General features: G+C 41.8%; 1 protein-coding gene across 1 annotated transcript in view; it reads right to left on the reverse strand.

Annotated features, from left to right (window-relative positions):
* The window catches only part of rbm20 (RNA binding motif protein 20), a 61,369-nt gene extending 36,558 nt beyond the window's left edge, over window positions 1-24,811 (reverse strand). Inside the window, exon 1 of the mRNA XM_071899129.2 lies at window positions 24,687-24,811. Within this exon, the coding sequence (XP_071755230.2) occupies window positions 24,687-24,811 (125 nt within the window). The remainder of the gene's footprint in view (window positions 1-24,686) is intronic.
* Window positions 24,812-25,394: the final 583 nt, after the last annotated feature.

Raw genomic sequence — 25,394 nt, forward strand, 5'->3', positions numbered from 1 at the left:
ATCTCAAAGCAGAACTCCTTATAACTCGCAGATTTGTACAATATACAGTTACATATATCCGTGATGTATGTGCTGTATATGTATGATATCCGGGGTATTTCTGAATTCACAGAGGTCTGATGGCTTGCGGGTGATGATCGGTGACAGTCCGTGATGTGGTGGTAAATTAAAACATGGGTGACTCTATATGGCAAAGGTAAACAAATACCAATACAAACAAAAAACAGTTGTATTTACCTCCACCAAGGAGATTATGTTTTTGAGCTTTAGTTAGTTTGTCTGTCTGTCTGTCAGCAGGATATCTCAAAAACTTTTTAACGGATTTCCATGAAATTTGGTGGACAGATCGGCCTTGGGCCAAGGAACAACTGATTAGATTTTGGTGGTGATTTTGGCGGATCTGGGATTTCTGCCATTAGCTGATTTTTTTGTTTTTTAGCCATAACTATGAAACTAGCAGACACAGAGACTTGATTCCAAATCCTAGAGGTATGTTTGCAGGGAAAAGAAATCAATTCAACTTAAGTGATAGGAATGATGTGTTTGGGTGTAACAGCAAGTTGAAGAATTGTTCAGTGTTTGTGCTCTCCGAGTGTCTTCTAGTTTCAGAATAGCATTCAATTGTGAATTTTTAAAGAGATTATTTTCATGTAACTTGCAACATTTTGATACTTCTTACAATGAAGTGGTATAAAGATTCATAACAGCTCAAATAGGTGGGTAAACTACGTCAAACACTGAGTGTAGATGGGTTTACCCTGCATTACATCGATCCTTTTCCTGCTGGGTTGGGTGGGTGTAATCATTTATGTCAGTTATAATTGTCACACACAGAGTCATTGCATAAAATAAGTAGAACGCACTCAGAGAACTTCTGCCAACTCTGAACAATTCTCCAACTTGCTGTTACACCCAAAGACATCATTCCAATCACTTCAGTTTTAAGTTAAATTGATTACTGAAACATTTTTCAGTTTTTTCCCTTAGGATTTGGAATCAAGTGTCTATCTCCGTTAATTACGCCAAAACAAAACCCATAATCATCAAAAGGCGGAAATCCCAGATCTGGATCACCATCAAAACCCAATCAGTTGTTTCTTGGCCCAAGCCCTTCCAGTCCACCACATTTCATGGAAATCCTTTCATAGATTTTTGAGAAATTTCTACTGACAGACACTGGAGTGCCACAGTACTGATTACCCAGAGCCTGAGTTGAGGCACGGCCCCGCCCCTACAGTGTCTGGACTAAAATCCCTTTTGTGATCCTCATATTCAGAAATGTTTTTTAACTTTTATTTCACACCGCTCTGGTTTTGAAACAGGATTTGGGAGCAGGAGCAGGAGCAGAAAGCTAGTCACAACTAATGGAACAGTAGTGGTCATTTTACTTTTAACACTATATTTCTGATTATCTTAGTAGTCTGCTGAAAGAGCACTGAAATATTTTACTCAAGTAGATGTTAATGGACCGGAAAAAAAAAGCATGGAGGAATTTCCCTGTGAGTGTGTTGGCAGAGCAGCATCAGCTAACAGAGGAAGTTTTATCTTCGGTTTACTATCAGCGAGGGAGAAATCTACAAACCACAGGGAGACAGGAAGGTTACTGCCCCACTATCTTCACCATGATGAGTCGCTGACAGCTGTATCTGAACTGTCCCAGACACACACACACACACACACACAGCCACAAACAGAAACACAAATGCATAATGATTCTTTTTCTCTCTCTCTCTCTCCCTCTCCCTTTCCTTCTCTCTATCACTCTCTCTCTCTCTCTCTCACACACACACACACACACACACACAGATCATTACAGTCGTACACAAGCTCACTCTATACACACTCGACCCAAAACAGTTCATATTTCTCAGGAAAACATGTGGCATCCAGAGAACATATTCATATCCGCAGTGCAATTACAGTCAATTACTTAATACCGGCTATCACCGAAGGACCAATCAGCAGCCACCATCTGTCCCCCCGGGGTCCAATCGATTAGCTGGAAGGTTAATCGACAGGAAGACCCTTTGGTATGGGCTTCGACCTTGTGCTGACAAACGGAAAGCCTCGTCCCACCGGGCATTTTAGGTGTCCCATTAGCATGCCTGATCTGAAATCTGTTCCTCAAGCTGCCAGGCATGACAGCACTGCTCCGTCATACTCTCTTTCTATGTGTGTGTGTGTGTGTGTGTGTGTGTGTGTGTGTGTCACCCTATCTACCTATTTCTCTGTCTTTCTGTCTTCATGTTTCATGCTTTCTCTCTTTCACCCTCTCTTAATTTCTCACTCTTTCTTCTTCTCTCCAACTCTGCTTCTCCCCTCTTCACCCTCTCTCCCAGTTTCTTGCAACCTTCTTCTCTCTCTCTCTCTCTCTCTCTCACTCTCTCTCTCACACACACACACACACACACACACACACACCTCTCCCTCCATCCTTGACACTCCATGATAGCAGTAGTAGAGGGGCTGATAGCAGAGGCTGGGAATAGAGCTTTGACGCAGCACTTTTTTTTGTCTTGGAGCCGGCGCTGCGATTACAGGAGTCCACGGCGGGAGTTAATGTTGGAAAGTTATCTCATTAAACTCCTGTTCCAGACACGGCCACTGACGTAAACTCGACCAAGCATGTTTGGAGCGTTTTATACAAACTCTGGAGCGTTTACTCCTTTAGTTCGGTTCGTTTGGCCAGGTGAGAACCATGTAATCCCGAGCAACTACAGGAAACGACCCCAAAACACAAGGGTTTATGGGTTTAAGGAGATGGATGTTGACATCTGACAGCCAGCAGTTACTCATGCTTGAAAGAAAAAAGAGAGAAAACAAACCTAGTCTGGACTGATGCTCATATTTAGCTATTTCTTCATGTGTTGTTACCTGGTATGAACACTGGAGAAGGTAAAAAGCACAGACATGTCCATCATGTTTAGCTAAAGTCACAGGGACTGGAATCGGATTTGTTTTGACTTCCCTCTGCCGTCACAATCTCTAACCATGGGCAGTGTGAACTTAAACGAACCAAATGCAGCAAAGTCAAACTTTTCCAATATGGTCTGGACCAAAGAAAACAAACTATAGGTGTGACCGCAACATTAAAAAGCAGTCATCTAGCTCTGTGTGTGTGGGTGCATATATGTATGTGTGTGCCCACATATGTGCATCTGCATACATGTGGAGATGAGGAGAGAAAAAAAAAGTGATTGAGAGAAATGTAGGGAGAGAAAGTGAGATGGAGAGAAAGAGTGAGCAAGAGGAGAGAGGTAGGAAGAGAAAGTTGGAGAGAGTTAAAGAGAGAGAAAGAGAGGTAGGAAGAGAAAGCGTGAGAGAGTTAAAGAGAGAGAAAGAGTGAGAGAGGTAGGAAGAGAAAGTGAGCGAGGGAGAAGGACAGAGAAAGAGGCGAGACATAGGAAGAGAAAGTGAGAGAGAGAGAGAGAAAGAGAAGGGTATGAAGAGAAAATGAGAGGGACAAAGAGTGAGAAACAGGAGAGAGGTAGGAAGAGAAAGCGTGTGAGAGAGAGAGAGAGAGAGAGAGAGAGAGAGAAAGAAAGAGAAAGAGCAGGGAGTAGGAAGAGAAAGTGAGAGAGAGAGAAAGAGAGGGGTATGAAGAGAAAATGAGAGAGACAAAGAGTGAGAAACAGGAGACAGGTAGGAAGAGAAAGTGAGAGAGAGATAACGAGAGAAAGAGGAAAGAGGTAGGAAGAGAAAGTGTGTGAGAGAGAGAGAGAAAGAGAAAGAGCAGGGAGGTAGGAAGAGAAAGTGAGAGAGAGATAACGAGAGAAAGAGGAAAGAGGTAGGAAGAGAAAGTGTGTGAGAGAGAGAGAGAAAGAGAAAGAGCAGGGAGGTAGGAAGAGAAAGTGAGAGAGAGATAAAGAGTGTGAAACAGAGAGAGAGAGAGGTAGGAAGAGCGAGAGAGTGGGAGAGACTTTCATAACGGCGTGTGTCAAGAGTGTCAAGATAAAACAGAGGATTCTTTTGCTCCACATAACTCTAAAATAGACATGGGACAAATAACATACAATTAACATACATGGCAGTTGAACCGCAAACATGTCAGTCATAACATTTCATATCAAGCTGCACAGCTCACAGCACATAATCATCACCGTGACAAAGAAAAACAACTCTTCTGATTTCACTGCAAAGTATTTTGACAGAGTAAGTGGGTTCTGAGCTTCAAACTTGGCATTGCATCATCATCAGATATGTGACCCACTTTCCAAAGTAACTGTGTTTTAGTGTTATGTGTGATGACGGGCGGCGCAGTGACTCATCCTAGACCCACAAACCTCCAAATGACTCACCGCTCCACCCGAGCTACATGACATTACGAGCCCATGCCGCTCCGCACACAGAGAGACGCTCAGCGGCACAAAAGCCATCAAGAGGAGTCTGAGCTTTGTCACAGATCAGAGCCGCGAGACTGGAGGACGACTGGAGGAGGACAAACTTTTTTTTTTCTGTGTCTTTTATAATGCAGATTTGAGTTCGTGAAGCTACTAATAATCCGTGACATTTTTCATTTCTATCTCCCATTATTATAACACAATAGTGATTAAACCCTGTACACTGTTCATGAATTACGTGTTGTTTGGGTAGATCTCGCCGAGGACAAATCCTCTGGTGCACAAGAAGTGATGTGTTTTACATTTCTGGCAGCGATTTGTTTGTAATAAATGAAATTAAACTGGGTAGTTAGCATGAGCAGTGATAGCCACCATGGCTGAACAGACAAAGAAAAGAGCGCCACCTACAGAAACTCAAACTTAATCAACAGAAAATAACCTAACTAACTCTAACCCTAACTAACCTTAACCAAAGTTTTAGTACTTCAACCCTAATCTTAACCTTAAATTGAACCAAAATTGTTTTACTTGCCTAAACGTAACTGTTAGCTAACCTTTTCACATGATGAACAAGTAAAAATGGTGTGTCCAATTCTTGGCATTGTCATATAATCCAATTTGTGGTGGAGGAACATAATCTTCACATAATTCATGTCCACGACACATAATCTGCGTTTCAGAGTTTGAGCTCATTCACAAAATTTTGTAAGACTGTGGGACATACTGTTTGATTGCCAAGTGATCTCTAGGAACTGAACTGCAGTGCAAAAACACCACAGAAATGACCATTTAGCACGAAAGATGTCACCAAAAAATGTTTAAAAAATGAGAATTTTGAGGATTACTACTTTAAATATCCCATGTTATTCACTTTTAATTAATTTGTTCATTAGTTCATGTACTATGCCTCAGAATAAGAATAATGAACGTCATTATGCTTTTAAAGTAAATGTAGTTAAGATAAGGAAGTATTACTCAAATTAATTTGAAGAAATTTTCTCACACAGAACAGTCACGGTACTGGACCTTGACTGGCAGAAAGTGCCAACTGCCCGCATGGAAATGATGTGAAGCTGCTGACTGGAGGCATTCCAGACGGCCTGAGAGGTTAAACGTGTCAAACCTGCCTGTTGGCAGGAATTTAAGCAGGTGTGTTTGGAGAGTCGACAGCCAAGCCCAAGTCCAGTTGTGCAGCGTCAGCTGGAGCTAATCTAAAATGCTTGCAAAATGTGACAAGGACAAACACTCAAACAAAATCATTCCTTCATTAAATATCTTTAATCGCATACCTTTGTATCTACAGGATATCTTTTTGTTGCTATAACATGGCCCCTTTCCAATCAACAGTAAGAAGAGTCATTGTATGAAGATCTAAATCTGTTGTGCGATGACTAACACGGTGACTGATGACTCAGGTGCGGTAAAAAAAGCCACCTGATGTGCTGTACATGCAGGAGACTGTCGCCCTTTCAGCGTCGCCTACATACTGTAAAGCTGAAACATCTCACACACAGAGGCTAAGCTACAGTGACGCATTGTGAAACGGCCCCAGTTTTGAGTTTCTGTGAATACATATTCATAATGGCAAATAGTATTCATATGGCGGCCATTAATTCATTTGCTAATATGGTGCGGAGAGTCTGGCAAAGCTCCACGGTTTTTGATTACGGGGAAGATAATCCGGAGTGGGCTTGGTGACAGATTGAGTGGTTTTCACCGGTGGTGAAGCGTCTCATGAGACTCCATTGACCGCGGTTTTCCTATTGCCACCCTGTTCAGTCCATTTACATCTAATCCCCCAGTGTAGATCCTTTCCAAAGATCTGCTGGATCCCACTGGTGTAAAACCTGCTGTCAACGTGCGACACAGCCGGAGGGAAGAGGGGTTTGGTTGATGTGCAACTGTATAGCGTGTATAGTGTTTCTGCAAAAAAGTGCTCATTTGTTGGAAGTGTTGCACGCTGGAAGCAAATGGCTTTTTTATTCAATGAAGTAATCAGTGTTGGGGAAGTTGATTTGAAAGTCTAGTTTTACAAGCTACCAGTTAGTTCACACTGGAAGAAGTTGAACTGCAGCAAAGCTAGAGAAATATAGTTTTGTTAGCTGAAGTTACTGTGAAAAGTGCAAATTACATCTGCAATGTTATATATACTGCAAAAACACATGATGGCAAAAATAACACTAATTAGGATGTTAGCAGAAATTGTATTAACATGAAATAAACGTGCGAGGAATGTTCACTGAGCCTGCCAGAAACTACAGTCTGGACGTAAACACAATCCAAATGACTTCTATCTGGGTTCATCACAGGAAAAAGTGAAAGGAATATTACTTTTCTTTGTATGTAATGTTCATCATTCATATATTTTCTCTGTCCTGTCTGCCAGTGACTACAGTCTGGACCCAAACACAACCCAGTTTGGGTTCTTCACAGACAAAAGTGGAAGGAAAACTTTCCGCACGTAAACTTAAATAAATAAAATAGTCTTTGTAACATCTGACTGGTACAATCGTCACGCTTAAAGAAGTACATAAAACATGTGCTTTTCCTGAACTTAAAACCACGTTAAACCTTTGACCAACTTGGTCATAACAGGAGACCAAGGTCTGAACAGTTGAACGACCACCAATGCAAAATGTAATTAATCTAATAGTTTAATTACATGTAGTGAAACTATCACCAACACTGGAAGTAAAACCCACTTAAAGACTCATGCAAAACCGGACAGTGGGATCAGTAAACCACTATATGAAGAAGAACTAGATTTAAATTCTGACTCACTGTCCTTTTATCAGAACTATCTCAAGTATGAGATTCATCAAGAGTCAAACAAGAGCAGGTGAGCGCTGACACAGTCGGATTAAAGAAAAGTATTTTTTACCATTCCGACTCCTCTTATTTACCTAACGTGCCGCACGGTGGCCACTGCCCACAATAATCTTGGCGCAGGACGAAAGGTGACCTGTTTTCGACTGTCAACAACTCCACAAAATGTCGGCAGGGCCCGATCAGCCGCTCGCCCAATTGGCAGCGGCCGGTCACATGACCGAGACCCAATACTCCGAGGGAGCCGCGCGGTGGATATCAGACATTGCTATCCATTAACGTCGGCGTGGATCGTATCTAAAATTACAATTGGTGAGTTGTAAAATTATATATTAACCCCCGACCCTGACCCCCCCACCCCAAAACACACCTGCTGGCGAATGGAGGCGGGGGGGGCGGGGGTTTGGAGTGGCGGGGGTGTTGGCATGTCTGATAATTTATACACTGCCCACCTGGTGCCCAACACACAGCATATGTTCTGAATCTGCCAGGCGGACTGCAGACTCCACCATCTCCTGCCTCGGCTCTGCCTCCTCTTTTTCCTCAGAGGGGGAAAAACTAATACGAGCAGCACCAAAAAACACGATGAGACAACCTTATAATATGTCCCACTGTATCTTAATACCCCCACAAATCACCAAGCCCCCGTCAGCGTGTCACTCATCGCCAGATATAGTCAAAAGCACATGGTAGTAGTGTGAGCGGTGCTGATGGGCTTTCTTATGCTGCACGTGTTTAAGTAAAGTAAGTAAAGCTTCATTTATATTGCACTTTTCAGACGAGAAGTCACAAAGTGCTTCATTGATAACAACAAACAATATATCCAGGTGATGCAATACAGTACCAGCTAAAAGGTACGCGAGTGGAGATTAGAGATTGGAGAAATGAGCAATAAAATGTAAAAAGTCAAAACAAAATATAAATGGTAAAAGGGACAATAAAAATAGTGCAAGCAAACATTTACTCGCCTCAACAATTAAGAGTAAAAATAAAAGCCAGAGTAAAAAGATGAGTTTTTAAGCGTTTTTTGAAAACAGTCGACATATGAATCTAATAATTCAGTGAGACGACAGATGCAGCTAGAATGAGACGGACTGAGCAGCGGCTGGCAACCGACTTGCTGTGATGGGAAGGAATATCGATGTCCTGGTGGGCCGCTGCTGACCTAAGAGCCGTAAATCTGGAATGCCAAGACAAGGGAGATGAAGCTGGTTTTAGGACCTACACATGTTGCTTTACTGCCTCAAGCAACATACAACTCAGTTAGGCAATGCTGAAGTGCTGGGAGAGGAGACGGAAAATAAACATGCTGAAAGTTAACGCAAAAGTAAAAATTTAGACTGAATAATTCCACAGTCTGGAATCACTATATGAGATATATTAAGGGTGCAGTTAAGAAATAATTGACAGCACAAAATAATAAAAAATAAAAAAGAATCATGATACATTTAAAGGATAGTTGGGAATTAGTTGATGACAAAATTTTAAACACTGGAGAAACATCTATATTTTAGAGACAATAAAAGAAGAAATTCAGGGAATTATATTATTCCAAAATGGGCACACAGAAGTTTTGGAAATTAATTTACATTTTATTTTTTAGAATAGAAGTTTAAACTCTTTTTCTCTGAGGGTGGTAATAGTCCATTAAAGTTTTGAAGGTGGTGTCCTAATTGAATCTCGTTTATTTGTTTCTCGGATTGTTTTTTTCTATTATTCTTTACTTGAGGTCAATGCAACACCATGAAAATGTGCACCTTCTTGAATAAAAGTATATTAATTTGTAAATTTCTTGTAAATTTGAACATGAATAAAAACTGAAATTACAAAAAAAGCTTTACTCTTACCAGTGTCTTTGCATGTTTTGTGTTGAGACTTAAATGTAAGATATCTGTTCATACGCAGCACGCTGTGTTATATTTGCGTGATTCATCCAACTCCATACGCCGGCCTCGCATGCTAAACCCCGGGCCGCTGGACTTCTGGGTATTGGCGCTGAGCGGCCGGGCGATTGGTTTGCTGACAGGCACATTCTCCCACATGCAGCTCTCTGGTTTCACTGCTTTTCAAAGGCCAGCGATAAGAAGCTCCTACACACTTTACACCCGCTTCCCTCCATCGCTTCTTTACGTCAGTCCGCCTCCGTAAGGACAGAAATTAAGATTTATGTTAGATGACTCAATCACCAGGTGCAGGTGAGGGTTCAGTGACTGGATCAAGGGGTGAACGCCTCACAGCACCCTTAGGTCCTTGAACAAGACTGTAGAACAACCTTTCTGAAAGTCTTAGATCAGCAGAATCCATTACCATTTTAAAAATAAAGGCCCATTTTACTCTTTGGGCTTTCAGTTCCTGATGTGTTTTGCCTGCTTTTTTTTCTAAATATTCTCAGTCTTTTTGTCGGTTAGTTTCTTTCCTGTAATTATATTTTTTCTTTTTTGTTTTTCTTTTGAAGTGCTTTGTGTTTAAGGTGTTATATAAATAAAATTGACTTGACGTTTCCTGAATCAAACCTGTGACATCCCAGCTATAGGACTGTCTCTTAACCCAGTGGTTCTCAAAGTGGGGTTTGGGGACCCTCAGGGGTCTTTGAGGGGTTTCCAGGGGGTCAACAACAAAATAAGGAATAGTTTAATTTCACTATAATTTAATTCATCATCCTAAATCATCCTAATTAGAGACTGTATAATAATGACTATTGTAATCATAGGTTTCACTCAAAACACTCTCATCTCCCCATGTACAGTTATTCAATTCATTACTAAATCACCAGTAAAAATCTTCCCATGTGGTTCCTCGGGACAAAATCTTATCAAATGGGGGTCTGTGAGGTCTAACGAATTTCTCTTCATTCTAAAATCTTTCTCTTCATTCTCAGTTCTCAAACTTACTCCAGGGACAAAGTTTGAGAATCCCTGTCTTGAACCAGCATGATTGACCAGGATTTGGTCATCGTGACGCTGGTCGGCAGTTTGAGCTCCGTTTCACTGCTTCAGTAAATGTCAGCAACACACACACGCTCCCAGGGGGGGCAATTTATTACTGACATTTCTTTATATTACTGACATTTCCTGATTTGCACAAACAGAGCTTAAACTGCCCACCTGAAATCTGAATCAGACAGGCTTATATAATGTCATGACGACTTTCCAACACTTTATAATACCTTCTGTGCTCAAGGTTTATCCAACTAGAGAAATTTGACAGATTTTCTTACATAATGCATAGCGGTGCTGAAACTGTGGTGTGATTACCTTTTTGCATTCGCAGTCACATCTTTTTAAGGAGTGCTCTTAAGTTGCTAAAGTGCTGTGGATCAAGTTGTTAACCTTGTGGCCAGACCGCACTTTATTCTCTCTGTATCTAGGGTCAAATACCAATGTTTTATCGCCTTCACCCTTGGGCCGCATATGCCCCCCAACATAAAAGCGCGGCTACCACAAATAGATGATTTACAATGCGTCATGTAAAAGCAACCAAAAAAAATCACTCCGGAGAGGAAAGCTTAGTGAAATACAGCATGAATAACAGAGGAAAGAGGAAGAAATTAAATTCTCAGCGACATTAGAAACTCCCTGGAGTCAAATCTGCTGCTATAAGACTGAGCTGAACTACTGTGAAGCCATCCGGTCTGGTTGAATATCCCACATAAGGGAATACTGGAGTCTCAAAGTAGGATTTAAGGATGTTTGGAAATACTAGATCCAGGAGAGGAAGAGGGAGAAATGGAGACGGGAAATCCAGGCAAAGGAGGCACAGCTACTTTTGATTAATTTTATTTTAATATGTTGGGGAATCCCAGAACCAGCAGAGAGAGAGAAGAGTGAGGCAGAGAAAGAAAGAGAAAGAGCAACACAGTCTCGTGAAATTTCATGAAAGGAGCATGAACTCTGAAACGCTGGTTACGTGTTGTGGACACGCATTATGTGAACGTTATGTTCTTTCACCACGAATTGGATTATGTGACATTAGTACGGATTGGACACGCATTTTCACCTGTTCGCCACATGAAAAGGTTTGCTAACGGTGACGTTTAGGCAAGTGAAATAATTTGGGTTAAGGTTAGGGTTAGGTTTGGGCAAGTAAAACTTTGGATAAGGTTAGGCAACTGAAACGGTTTGGTTATGGTTTTGGTCATGGGTAAATAAAAATAAGTTTTGCTAAAAATGAAAAAGTCACTCAGAAGAAAACTAGAACACTAGAAGACCCAGGATTTCAACCCGGGTCGTCAGATTTGAAGGTAAATGTAAACACCCATTCACCCACTGTTTCCACCTGTTTCTAGTAGTGTCTCCAATCCCTTTGTGGTGGGAAATCCTACTTCTCTCATTTTTATTTGCATTTTAAGACATTGTGCTCATTTCACAAAATTTTAAGAGACCAGACTCAAAAGAGAGAAAGAGATGAAGAGAGAGAAATTGATACAGGGAGACAGAGACGGTGTTGCTGAACACATAAAACAAGCTGCTAAAAATGTGAGGGTTAGGAGTTCGTGTCCCGTCTCAAGTCTTGAGGCACAAGTCTCAAGTCAAGTCCGAAGTCTAAATCTAGGTTACCAAGTTTATTGTTTATTAAATGGATCCCCATTAGCTGACGCCTTGGCGACCACTAATCTTTCTGGGGTCCACAAAAAGGACATAAGACATAATACATACAATACATAACATAAAACATACAGTTAAAATGGTACAATCAGATACTTAGGTGTATAGTATCAGTACAAACAATATACATTATATTTGGTCAAATACAATTGGTTCCAGTCATATGGTCAGCGGCCCCAAGTGTGCCTTTAATAGCCCTAACCAAGTCAAGTCCAAGTCAAGTCCATGTCATTAATGTCAAGTCTCAAGTCTAAATGTAGAACAGCAAGTCAAGTCAGAACAAATCAAGAGTCCAGTATCAATTTAATATCTTAAAGAAAACTAAATATCTAGGAGTTTTCAATGCAATATGGTTTTAATAGGATAAAAACCTGGTAAGAGCATCATGAGTTTGATTTCTATAATCAGTTTCAACTTCAATAAATTCAATCATTCCATACAAATTCAGAAAACAGAATTTAAATTCAGTCGTCTGCTGGAACAAATCTCATCACTTTCAGTCTAAGTCATTTACACAAACACAAGATCTCAAGTCAAGACTTTAGAAACCTTTTCAAGTCATCAAAGTACAAGTCAGAGTCAAGTCCCAAGTCACCAGAACCCAAGTCAAGTCAAGTCTCAAGTCTTCTCTTCATGCATCAAGTCAAGCCTCAAGCAATTAAAACTGTGACTCCGGCCCAAGTCATGTGACTCGAGTCCCCACCTCTGCAAGGTACTGTCAGGTGCTTTGGATCAAATGGTACACGTTATTCAATGTGAGAAGGAGACACAGAGACTTGTTGCTGAATTGCATCCAAGATCTGAACACGCAGCACATCACACCGTCACTGCAATGCATCCAACATCTTAACACTTCACACAGTTATGAGTAGGCTTGACATCATATTAACCATTTAACACAGCAAAGCCTGAGCCGGGTGACTTTTATTTTTTCCCCTATTGGATGATAATGAAAAGCTTAGTGGCCAGACAAACTGATACACACCTCCCCCCCTCTCTTGGTCCAAAGCAATTAGGATTTCGAGACCGCCCCACTACCTACTGACGTCAAAGACGCATGAGTCATATTTCACTCACGGATCGTTTATCTGGCGATTATGAATAATTATAGGCGGGTCATTATCACCCCTCGCCTCCCTTCAGTCCGCCTGGGTGGGTCCGAACCCCCGGCGCTCCCTCCCGAGCGCCCGCGATCTCTTACAAGGCCGAGAAGCTGAGGCCACCGCCTCTGCCAGCAGGGATCTATAGATAGCCGGACCCCCCGCTGACGGGACGGGGGGCCGCTCGCTAAAAGGATCCTCACTCTGACTGCGACAGAATTCAAGCCTTAATTCTATAATCGCCGATAGTCTGGCTCTTTCGGTTTATGTAACCCACTAACGACAAATTCTCGGTGGTGGGTGTCGATTGACTGGCACAAAGTGTATCTATCTATCTATCTATCTATCTATCTATCTATCTATCTATCTATCTATCTATCTATCTATCTTCCCCTCATGTGTTCTTGGGTGGGCCCTGCCTCGTCCGAAATAGATGGGATCGCATTAACAGGGAGATTATCACCACACAATAACATACGTTCATTATAAGTAATCGCTTGTGTCAGATGACCAGCGTCTATATTCTGCTCCCTCTAAAAAGGTCCACAGGCGCACATACAGTACATATACATACACAACCCACTAACACAACCCTCCCGCCCCGCCCGCACATACAAATACAGACAGAGGCAAACCCCAAGTGTTATACGGGCTGTTAATGAAACTTTTCTGTTCGGGCAAAAATAAATTGCGAGGAACACGGTGTGACTGTTGCGCAGCCGTTCTCAGCTTTTGGCACACCAGGTACTTGCAGTGAGCTCTGACCGTAAATATAAACCCTAGTCACAGTAATAGCCTCCTTCCGCTCGTCAACCAAAACAGGAGGCTATATCCGTGTTTCCTCCGAGTGCTGCCGTAATGTGTGCAGAGGATTAGATAGATCCACTGAGGTGAAAAATCTCTATTTCTAGTGAGACCTGAACAGGCAACAAGCATCATAACAAACTGAAGCGTTGTCAACAAGTGAAAAATGTAATCAAAATCACATTAAAGGTAGGCACAATGTTGAAATTCACCATATGAGCAATGTCCCTCCTATAGCAAGGATGTCAATATGACCAACTGGAAGGCGTATTAATGTTGGGTTACATAAATTTGACACTTTTGTGATGCATGTGTGTGTGTGTGTGTGTGTGTGTGTGTGTGTGTGTGTGTGTGTGTGTGTGTGTGTGTGTGTCAAGGTCAGAAGTTAATGGGGACAAAAATGCCCATGAAATTTCAGAAAATGCCCATGAAATTAAAAATGAGGGAGCAAAAAATACCTCCGACACTAATAGTGCCCTTTTTTTTTTTTTTTTTTGAGATGTCAAAAATGTAACTTCTGTCCCTTATGGGCCACCATAGGCGATTTGTTGCCACCTATAACAGGGGGAGTCTTTCCAGTGCATTCTGGGTGAGGAAAGTGGAGCGTTTTCTGATCAGAAAACAAGCGAGTACGCAGCCTGAAGCAGGAGAAACTGTTGGCACCATGCAGCCAAGAGTAGATGAAAATATCGACCAACACAAACCTCTGCATCCACAAAAAATAAAACAACCAATATTGTAAAAAAAAACCTCAACAATTGAGGGGTGGAAAATGGACTGGGTGGGGGCAGAGAGGGAAAAACAGCTCCATCCTCTGCTGCCAGTTTCCAGCAGTGGGAAAGAAGTGTTGGATGTGTGGTTTATTATGATTTAACATAAAGCAAATCTTAGTGGGACAAATTGAGTGTTTATATAACAACATAGGGTAATAAAATACCCTCTGAAAAAAAAAAGGACATTTCTTACCCTGCAGTGTGTGTGTGAGTGTATGTGTGTGTGCGTGTGTGTGTGCACCTGTGTGTGAGGGGTTTAAATTTGATTTCCTGTATTCTGGTCCTCTCACCATGTAGATGAAAGCAAGATGCCTTTGGGGTGAGCACACGTGCTGCAAACTCCCGGCCTCAGCTGTTGGTGCCGGCCTAACAGAGCAGGACTGAAACAGGGAGGGTTTATCTGTCACTACGACGCCCCGACTCTCCTACTGTTAAACCTGGGGGGGCAACACACATTCAGTACATTCCCCGCATTCGTAGCCGAGGCGGTTCATTGAACTCTGTGTGCGATGGGTAACCTTGCGCCGGCGGCGGACGCGGCGGTGTAGCTTAGGCTTTAGCATAGCATGCTAACCTGGGAGGAACTTAAATCATTTCGCTGCTTCATCGGATACAAATGAAGGTATAAGGTGTGCAACGCAAAAGCCAAATAAAAACAAAGTGAGTTAAAGAGTTGGCAAATTGAATCACAATTGCTTTAAGGGTTCGATCAATATGGGTTTATGAAGACTGATACTGCGGTTTTTGTATTAAAGCTGCCAATAGCCAATATTTTGTGCTGAAATTCAATATCTTTACATTTTCCCACTTTCATGCCAGAAAAATTACAAGTATTCAGTGTTTCCCTGCAGAATTGTATTCTTGTCAAGGTGGAAAACCCTCTGAAAGAGCATTTACATCATGGGACACTAAAACTCTCCATTGAAACCCAGACTAACAGGTTTTACAGACTGATGATACATGTCTTTGAAGGCTAATACTGATATTTTTGTATTAAAGCTTCCAATAGCCAATACTGTGTGCTGAAATTCATCATCTTTCACTGTTTCCCTTCTTATTCTTGTCAGCAAGGAAAAGCCTCTGAAACCGCATTGGGATGATGGGACAATAAAACTCTCCATTGAAACCCAGACTCATTAATACTAATTATTTTATGGGTTAGCAGCTCCTCAAGGCTGATTGGCCCACTGCACCCATTCAGCGTTAGGGAAACTGGGATACATTACTACCGCATATTAAGGATTACTTTACAAATGTCATTTCTATTTCATGTCAGGTTTACAGACTGTTACAGATCTGCAGTGGATGACATGACTGGCTGATATCCAGTGTTTCATAAAAGCCCAATATAAAAGGCTGATGTACAGGTGAAACGTGTTGACTGTGACTAATAAACTCCCAGCTCATTCATTTTTTGACCGTGTTGGCTCTTCTAACAGATTTCTAAACCCTCCTGGCACCAAACCCTTGATTTCTTCAAGTTCTTTTACATTTATTGTATTTGGGGAGGAAAGTAATGCCGATTCTGAAAGAAAGAAAGTCAGAGAAGGAACTGGATAGACAAGAAGTCATAGTAGAAACGACTTGTTGATGGAACACTAGAACGTTTCATCTCTAATAATAGTCACTTAAGTGGTTATGTTAACAAGACGCCCCCTTGCTTTTTCTTTTTTTGAATTTGCCAATGCAACTCTCCAAATTCTGGTTTAAACCAGGGATTGGTGCCTTGTCTGCAGGGCAAGTTGTGGGCATGACTGGTGACTGACATGACTGATCAGTTTGTTGTTGAGATGAACAAGGCCAGATGATTTACTGAGCGATATACACAGAGGAAAGATGGCAGAGGACACACACATTCACCTAGAGTCGAGTGAACCAGGGTTCGGGTCAATGCCCTTTCAACAGAATAAATCCAGGAAGTAAAGTGGTGTTTCTTTAAAATTCAAAAACTGTAAATGTTTTACCATACAGTATATCCAATCTGTAAAGAAATCATTGAGAATCAGGAAGCTGTCATTATTATGTAAACTGCAGATTCAATGTACATTTAAAATGAATTGTCCCCAACGCACCAAATGGTGGCGTGTGTACCAAAAAGTGAGTGTGCATTCACAGTCAACTGTACATGTGCACACAAATGTGCACACACACACACACAAACACACACACACAAGGGAGTTTGAAGGTCTCTCCCATAAAAGGGCCACATAATGTCTGAAATGTTGGCCTTGGCAAACATCTGTTTACATCCCATTTTTACAGTCAAATAAAGTCTATATCTGATTTAATATGGAGTTTGCAGCCTCTGCCCTACATCTCCTGAGGGACGCTGCACTTCATTAGCCGCGTATGAACAGCCCCTTTAATTTTAGACTGTGTTTACACCGAGACCTTTAGACTCTGCCAGCTCATATATTTAAGCATTAAGGAGTGGGAAGGTAGCGATGAAGAGTTGATCCCAAAACAGTTGATTGATTGTCTCCTGCAGTCTGAGCTGAGGTCGACGCCTGCTTAATGTCATAAAAACAACTCTTTGTCACCCACAATTGTAATTGAATTTTTTCACTTTGAAAGTTAATGGCTGGAAAATCTAGCGCACATAATTGGGGAGTTTCATTCCAAAATGAAATATCCACCATCTGAAAAATGTCACACCTACTCTGACAAATGATTGCCTGGCAGGAAAGTCACACTCAGAATATTACTGAAGGTATCAGCTATCTGAGCCCTTTACTTAGAAAATAGGAACATTTTGGAGGATGTAATTGGCTATTTTACTAATCCTGCTAATCTTTATCAGTGTCATGTTAGTCGACCAGAGTGCACAGGACACTACCAAATGGTTTCATTATTACAGTGTATCCAGTTTCAAGTGTGAATGTGTGTTGGATGCATAGTTGTGCATAGTTGATGGAATGTGAATTTTATTAGAGTCTGCTAGCAGCTAGTCAGCTGGCCAGCCATACATTTCAGTTATAGGAGTTTCCTGCTAATAAAATGACTTTGGGCTGTTGTAGTTGAGCCAAACAATTGATATTACAGTTGTTCATTTTGTAAAACATGTAATTTTACCATTGGCCAGCACATCATCTGATCCCCATGATAGATTCATTTATACAGACCTCTAGAAATCAACCACAAAACTGTGATGATGTCAGGATTAACAGGAATATCCCTCTCGATCCAGTCCATGTTATGTGCAAATCTCACTGGTAAATATATATAGATGGAAAAATTTGGCAGTGCTGTTCTCTCATTGCTTTCTTTTAACCTTGATGCAGGGTATAAAGACATTGTAAGCCTCTTAAACTCTGTCCGTTCCCAATGTTCCAGATAGTTTAGCCCCGCTAAGTCTACCAACTCAACGCCTGTAAACCCTTTTCCATCAGGACAAAGGACTGTACGCTTCAACATCACAACCAGAGACTAAAAGCCTGGTGGTAACTTAGTGATACTAATCAAATTTGGCATCAAGAGGTCGCAGTATCTAACAGTGCTTTAAAGCAAAAGTAAAGGTACATTTCAATTCAAACTGTTCTTGAATGTATGCAAGACGCACTACTGGAGCTATTATGGGAAAAATGAGGCTCAGGAAACCAATATAAGCAGAGGGGTTCCAGGGCATTTAAAGCTGCACCAGGCAACATTTTTATGTAAAAATACACCTTACATAAAACACTTATCAGCTAAATCACAAAGTGGGGCTGCAATAGAGAAGCGCCTCACATCCCCACTAACTGAGACCCTGTAGATTCTCCCATTTTGTCCAAATGAAATTATGGAAGTGACAAATCACAAGACTGACGTCATGTTACAGGATTTCTGGGTACTGAAATTCATATTTTTCAAATAGTTCCCTCTCACTGCCATTTGGAGCCGCCAACATGTGATAGTTGCCTAATACAGCTTTAACACTATAAAGGCCAGGCTTTGAACCCCATACTGTGGCCAAGTGACGTTCAGAGGTGTCAGGACTACACAGCAATGATGTCTCCATCCAGTGTCATATGTTGGTGAAGGGAGTGATTTCAACAAATCTATTCTACCAAAACGCCGATGAAAAAGCGTTGCACCAATTGTTCAAACTTTAGTCTCACCCACAAAGGTGCTGACTGGCTCAATTGTTTCTTTTGTTTCTTTCTTCTCTTTTGTTGACTTGAGCAACACCAAACTCTCTGAATTGCTCAGCAAAATCTGAAAAGTGGGCGGGACGCGATTCAGGAGTCAGGAACCAGGCTATCTCTTCTCTAGTGCAGCCCCACTTTCTGGTATAAGACGGGTGTATTTTTACCTAAAAATCTTTCCTAGCGCAGCTTTAATCAGGATGCTCCATGTCAGCAGGAGAAGTGGAGGACAGCCTGGCCATAATGAGTCCCCCGCCTGGTGCCACGGACCTGTCAGCCATTTAACATCAAGATTAGCCCCAGTTGCTGCCACGTGTCAACACAGCAATGAACACATGCTCAGGGTGGTGGAGGGGGAGGAGGGGGTGGGGTGGTAGCGACACAATAAATATACAATTTCTGTAAGCGAAGAGGGAATAAAATCATCTCACCTACAAATAGGGCCGTAGCATGACCAGCCTGCCGCTGCCTGTATAGCTGCACTGCTGGAGAACAGATAGCATCTAGCCCCAGGGGCAGTTAGCACATTATGCTAATGTCACCAGCCTCCTCCTAATGGTATTTCAAAATACATTTTGTAAGAGGCGACAGGCACGTCGAGCATTGTTTATACTGCCTTGCCTCTTCATACCGCCGGCCGCCTGCATGGGAACCTATTGGCCGCCGCGGAGCAGCAGGATTACAAAACCACCTGTGCCCTTCTCTGAGATAACAAAATAAAACGTCCAGGGCATTTATTTTGCTTAGCCTCGTTCAAACAAACGACGTGGTTTTCAAAGGATTCCCCCCCCCCCCCACCCCCACTGTCGCTGAGCTGTAAAGCTAGCTCGCTAATCAATCGTCTAAGTCCGCACCAGCACCGACGGGCAGAGCCGGGTGAGGTGTGGGGAAGCCCGCTAGATTAGATTTGGTTAATGACCTCTGGTGGGACGGGACTCCAGTCTTCACTTCACTTCACCAGTCATGTTAAATAACCCTTGGAGATTTGTTCTGTTATTATTTTGCAAACATTTTTATGATCAACAGACAGATAGATAGAGAGATAGAGGAGACAGACCGACAGACAGACAGACAGACAGAGAGAGAGATAAATAGATAGATAGATCGATCACAGGAGATTTCTACCTCCCTCTCAAGGCAGAGAAAATCAGATTTAGTGCAACCAAAACACAAGGCGTCAAATTCTGCTCATAAATATTATTGTCACATCACATGACTTGAATAACAAAACCATTCAGTGCATGTTTTCTATATACCAATACTTCCGAGGACCAGTAGCAATGTTTTAAGCCAGCTGAAGTTAAGTAAGAGGTTATTGAGCAATGGACTACAAACCTCTGACAAACTTGTAAATACATTTACGGCCATTCTTACTTGTCACATGAACCATTACCCCAAACTGCCCAAGCTGATGCTGCTGAAATTGGCATGACACGCGTGACATGTGACGTAACCAGCAGCTTTTACAACTAACAAACAAGCGTTTCGAAGAAAAGGCAACGTAAGAGAACTGGAAAATTCATTCCATGCTGCTTTACTGCAAAGGACACCATATATACTGATGCTCAGTGCTGGAAAGGCAATATGAAAACATTTGGTGCCTTCAGGTTGTGTTGTGGAGTCCAGACATGGCCTCACCGGCACCACAGTCTGAGATAAAAAAACAACAACCTGTAAACACAACAGCAACACCTCCAGCACAGCAGGAGAAAAGGAGAGGTGAAAAGAAAGCACAACTCTTCACGATTTACCTTTCCTGTGGCATTTTCACACATGGGTGCTACTGAAGCAGAGCTGCAGGGACTGAGCTACAGGACAGCATTCACTTAGAGGGTCCAGTAAGGTAAGATAGACAGTGTTCCCAGTGGGCTACTTTGTGGCCATCGGTGGAGCCTACCGAGAGGTCAGAGGCAACTTCCCCTCCAGTGACAAGCTGTCGGAGTGATATAGAGGCAGCAGCTGGGGAAGAGGGGGATGATGAGGAGGACGAAAGAGAAAAAAAAGGGGGGAAAGGGCGATGGCAAAGGTGAAAACAATGCCGAGACAAACATGTTGACAGTGCTTCGCTAATACATCTGTCCACAAACCTGTTGAAGCACAATCCATCATGAAGCAGTCGTCACCAAGCCTGAAGACACCAAGAAAACAACTTGTAGCATAACTTATTTTCAACCTGGTCCCATTTTTCCCATCATTTTCCATCATACTGATCAATTCTGACCAAAATCTTACTTCTTGCTTGCCTTGCCTGCTCCTATAGGGCCAATGGACACTCCAAAAATCAACTCCAAAAGCACCCAAAGTATATGTTTAAAGTTTATTAAAGTGTATATGTTTAATTTTCAGTTTAGCCATGACCTTACAAGTTTCACTCATTTACAATGCCGAATGCAGACAGACAGCCACATCCAGCCAGTTTAGAGTAAACAAGTGCTAAAGCAACAACCAAGGTGGAATCAAAACTGTATCAGAAAGACATGACTTTAAATCATTTAATTTCACATCTTTCTATCAATATGTCTCAAGCAATCAATATGTTGAAAAAGACATTCTTTGGGTGCATTTTGGGTTAAATTTGGAGCGTCCATTGGGCCTATAGGACTGTATTGGAGAGCCGCGCACAGAGTTGTAGTAGTAATCAAGTATTCCTACTATTACTACTTCAAGCTGGTTACAACAAAAGCCCAGAATTGCTCGCAAATGCAATTCAAGGCAGATCTGGTTGTATTGTGCTATGGATTTTATATTAACTGCAAATCAGTGGCTTTCTGAGATTATAATATAGACTGAGTTGAAATGCACAGAACTGAAAGCTGAGTTTTGGTATCTGAAGGCTCACGTGGAGAGAGCGGGTTTTTATAGGACTAGAGAGCAGAACAGAAGAACTTGAGACTGCAACCTGCATCCTGTAACAGTATCAGTGAAAAGACTCTGACAGGTGCTGAGACGCCAAGCAGGATTACATCAGACCTCTGACTCAACACACAGAACAAACGAGGCCCCGTTCAGCAGGGTCAAAGTGGACAAACAGCTTCAGTCAGAATATATTCACTGAAAATATTTGACGAGTTTGGTTCCAAAATGAGAGAAAGTGACACGTATTTATATAAATTATAGTACTTTTAAAAGGATACTAGGCAATTTAAGTCCTTGGTTGACGAAATTATAACTTTTTCACAAACTGGATTCTCTAAATTTTAGAGATATTGAATGATACACTTCAGGTAATGATGAATGATTTTTTTCTTCATTCAGCTCTTCATTTGGTTAAGCACTTCTAGAAAGGGATTAATGGCTCCAGGATTTTTTCAACTGTCTCAAATCAGCTCCACTGATTAGATACTGGTCACAAATAGCATTGGAGAGTGCTAAAAGATAAGATAAACACACAAAAAGAGGAAAGCAGAGCATTTCTTATCTATTAAGTAGTGGGTTCAGTCGTGGGTTATTGTGTGCTGTCTTATTAGTCTTGCAGCAAATCACATTTTACAGCCAAAGTTCAACCCCAGCTCTATTTTGTAGTTTTTCAAGTTGGTATTTTCCATTACTTGTATAGTAACTACATTGTAATCGTAAATAATTTGCAATGTAAATACAACTGTAACTCCAATGTAACTACAGTATAATTGTACTTGCAATGTCATTTTAATTATAACAGTATAGTAACTACAATGAAATGGTATTTGCCATGTAATTAAAGTGACATTAACGTGAAACCTAATGCACGTGGCTTACAGCAGTTGTGTATTTAAAGACCTTTATGGGTTTAGTCTAGCCTCAAACTGAGTATCTCATCCATGACGAACAACAGCGAAGAATCCTCTGAAGACTCCTTACTGACCGACACGAAAACGTAAGAAAGCCCACTGGATGTCAGGTGGGCCTACACACATATATACAGAAATTGTTGATGATCTAAAATAGAAGCAGCGCACTGCAAAGCCATAAATGGACCGCTCTAACCTTTCACTTTCTAGCTCAGCAAGCAAGCGAACCAACATGGCGCCAGCAGCACGTAGGCGCGTACAAATACACTCTCACAATTCACTCTTATTCATTCTCGCTCCAGTGTTAGTCCATGGCAAATCTTTGACCAACAAAGTCAGCGCTAATCCTGCTGTAAACCCAACAGCATCCAGTAAATGCCACACGGCGAAGCTACAAGGAGCTATACTGTGTTCTCTAATGCCGATCTGAAATCCAACCGCCAAGAAAAATCACATACCTGTCCCCACCACTGATGGCCAATACTACAAGTCTAATTAAAGAGAAAAAAAAGAAGCGTTCAATTATCAGTTAATATGTGTTGCTGTAAAGGAAATTCTCATAAAAACCAACGCAATACACAGAATACAGTAAGCTGCAGTGTAGAGCTGAGTTTTGCTGCAGCGCGTTCGCTCGATGATCACGCAGCAGATCTCTTTATATCGTTTGCAGCACTTTCTGTTGGATTACGGTTAAGCTGCGAGAAATGCAATGTGTCTCAAAACCTCAGCCAGTGTTGAGATACAGCTATATGGTGAGGCTGACAAACTCCAAATCAGGCGTTCATGTAAGGCCTTAAAACAATTTCCACAGCAAGAGGCCTCAGTCGGCTTGCATGACTTCACTACACGCGTTTCTATATTAGAAATGAAATTCCCAATTCCATATAAGTGCATGTATTTGTTTAAGCATGCCAACCTGATTTAAAAGTGCCAACCTAGCTTAAAAGTTCTTTATCTACAAATATACACTCATCTGATTTTTAATAGTCACTTTGATCCAATAAACAACACTATCTTTGAATTGTAATCCAGTCTGATTGGACAGTTAAAAAGTTAACAATGCGTTTGACCCGGCTGAACAAGGTCAATGAACTACACTGGAGTATGTTAAGTCAATGCCATTTATTTTTTCCTAGGTGAACATGATAGTCTTAAAAGTAACAATGATATAGACTATCACAAAAAGTTAAACACTTTTTTATACAAGCAAACCCTTGCATATATTACGGCAAATTAGAAAAAAGATTTCTGAGACATGTGCATGTAAAATCTCAGTATTCAAATATATCTTAAAAAAATAAAAATTCTTAGTAATACACAAGGCATGCAATAGTACCAAAATGTGCAGTATATTCTTCTCTCTTCTCTTTGAAAAAGCTACGAAACATGAGTTTGATTTACAGCCGAGAATCTTTTTCTCTTTTGACAAGACCTCTAGCAACACTTAATTTTGAGGAGGTTAAAACAAGAAAGAAACAAAACAAGGTTTGTTAGTTGCAAAGCTCTATCATTACTTGTGTGTAATACAAAGTCCTGCAATAAGAGCCAATATATTATCTCCAAACATACTCATCTAATTTTAATGTCTTGATCTACTCTCATCTTCAAAGAGTCACAACTACACCTAGTCTTTACTTCCAACACAAACAGTAAGACACCCACCCTGTTTGTTTGTTTTTTGCTATTAAATTCTCTTAAAAGGAATATATAAAAAAGAATATATATATAGAGAAATTATGCTGTCATTATGAATTATTCAATCAAGACTGTAACACCAATCTCTGAGTTTCAGTGGATGAATGTATTCCAAATAAGTCAATGTGTTTAAAATAAAAACATCCAATTCAAAACCTTGAACAAACCTTTTATATTAGGTTTATTCACACTCTTCTTTATATTTGCCTTTTTCCACTGTGAAACTACGTACAGAGTCGTAGCGCACGGCACTCGACGGGTCGGCATGAAATAACCCGGTGCTTCATGGGAAATATTACGGACATTTATTCTTGAGAAAGACTGCAAACGATAGCTTAACTGAAATCAATTTGGGGCCAGAAACGCTGCGGGCGATTTCCGTGCGGCCCATCCATCTCTCAAGGCCCAGCAAGGAGAATTTCCTTTCCTCCTTCACAGCCGAAGACATTCCAGCACAGATATAATTCATCTTCCACAGATACTTCCCACCAACACAGCTACTTATGAAAAGATATATATTCATGAATGCCATCTCCCAAATCCCCCTTGAACAAATTAATTTTTCATACAGCGACTGTGCGTTAACAGCCATGGTGCATATGAATATATATATAAATCTTCCTATTTCACGGTGCAGATAAATTTCCCCTTACCTCTGCAAGAGTTCACCGGATGCCTTCGGGTTGTATCCGCCGCCTCCTTGTCCTTTCCCCAACATTTTTGTCTGGCCGTTCTTGACACTTTCGATGCCACTCGTCCGATCCCAGGCCTGCTGCATGGCAAAACAAACTCCCTAGCACCACCTGCAGCCTTCACACCCTGAACCTTCCCCCCCCCCCCCACCCCCCAAACACCCCCCTCAAAAATAACTAGCACGGTCCAAAGACAGCGAATCCTGATGAGGCAACTTTCTCTACCCCACTCTCTCTTTCTCTCCCCCCCCCCCTCCCTCGGCTGCAATGAACAGATGACAGGGAGGCCGGCCGGCGGGCTGGAGCGGAGAAGCCGGCTGCAGAGCGCTTTGGCGGGGGGCGCTCCCTCTCTGCCGCCCCTGATCGACAGCAGCAGTGGCAGCAAAAGCCCCCCTTCGGCTTCGGCCCCTGCTCTCCCTATAACGCTCTCTTTCCCTATAACGCTACACACACTTTCCCCAGGACTTTCCTTCTCTTCCCCCTCTTCTCTCCAGTCTCAAAAACGGGGGCAAAACCGGAGCAGAGCCCCTTCAAAGGGGAAACAGGAGGCTGAGTGAAGATTTAGAGGAAGCGACAGAAGAGGTGGGCTCAGGGGACGGCAGGAGGGGTTGAGTTGAAAGGCGCTGCTGGACCAATTGGGAGTCCCTGCCTGGGACGGCTCCATGCGGC

This window comes from Centroberyx gerrardi, chromosome 3 (genome assembly GCF_048128805.1).
Source record: "Centroberyx gerrardi isolate f3 chromosome 3, fCenGer3.hap1.cur.20231027, whole genome shotgun sequence".
NCBI classification, from domain to species: Eukaryota; Metazoa; Chordata; class Actinopteri; order Beryciformes; family Berycidae; genus Centroberyx; species Centroberyx gerrardi.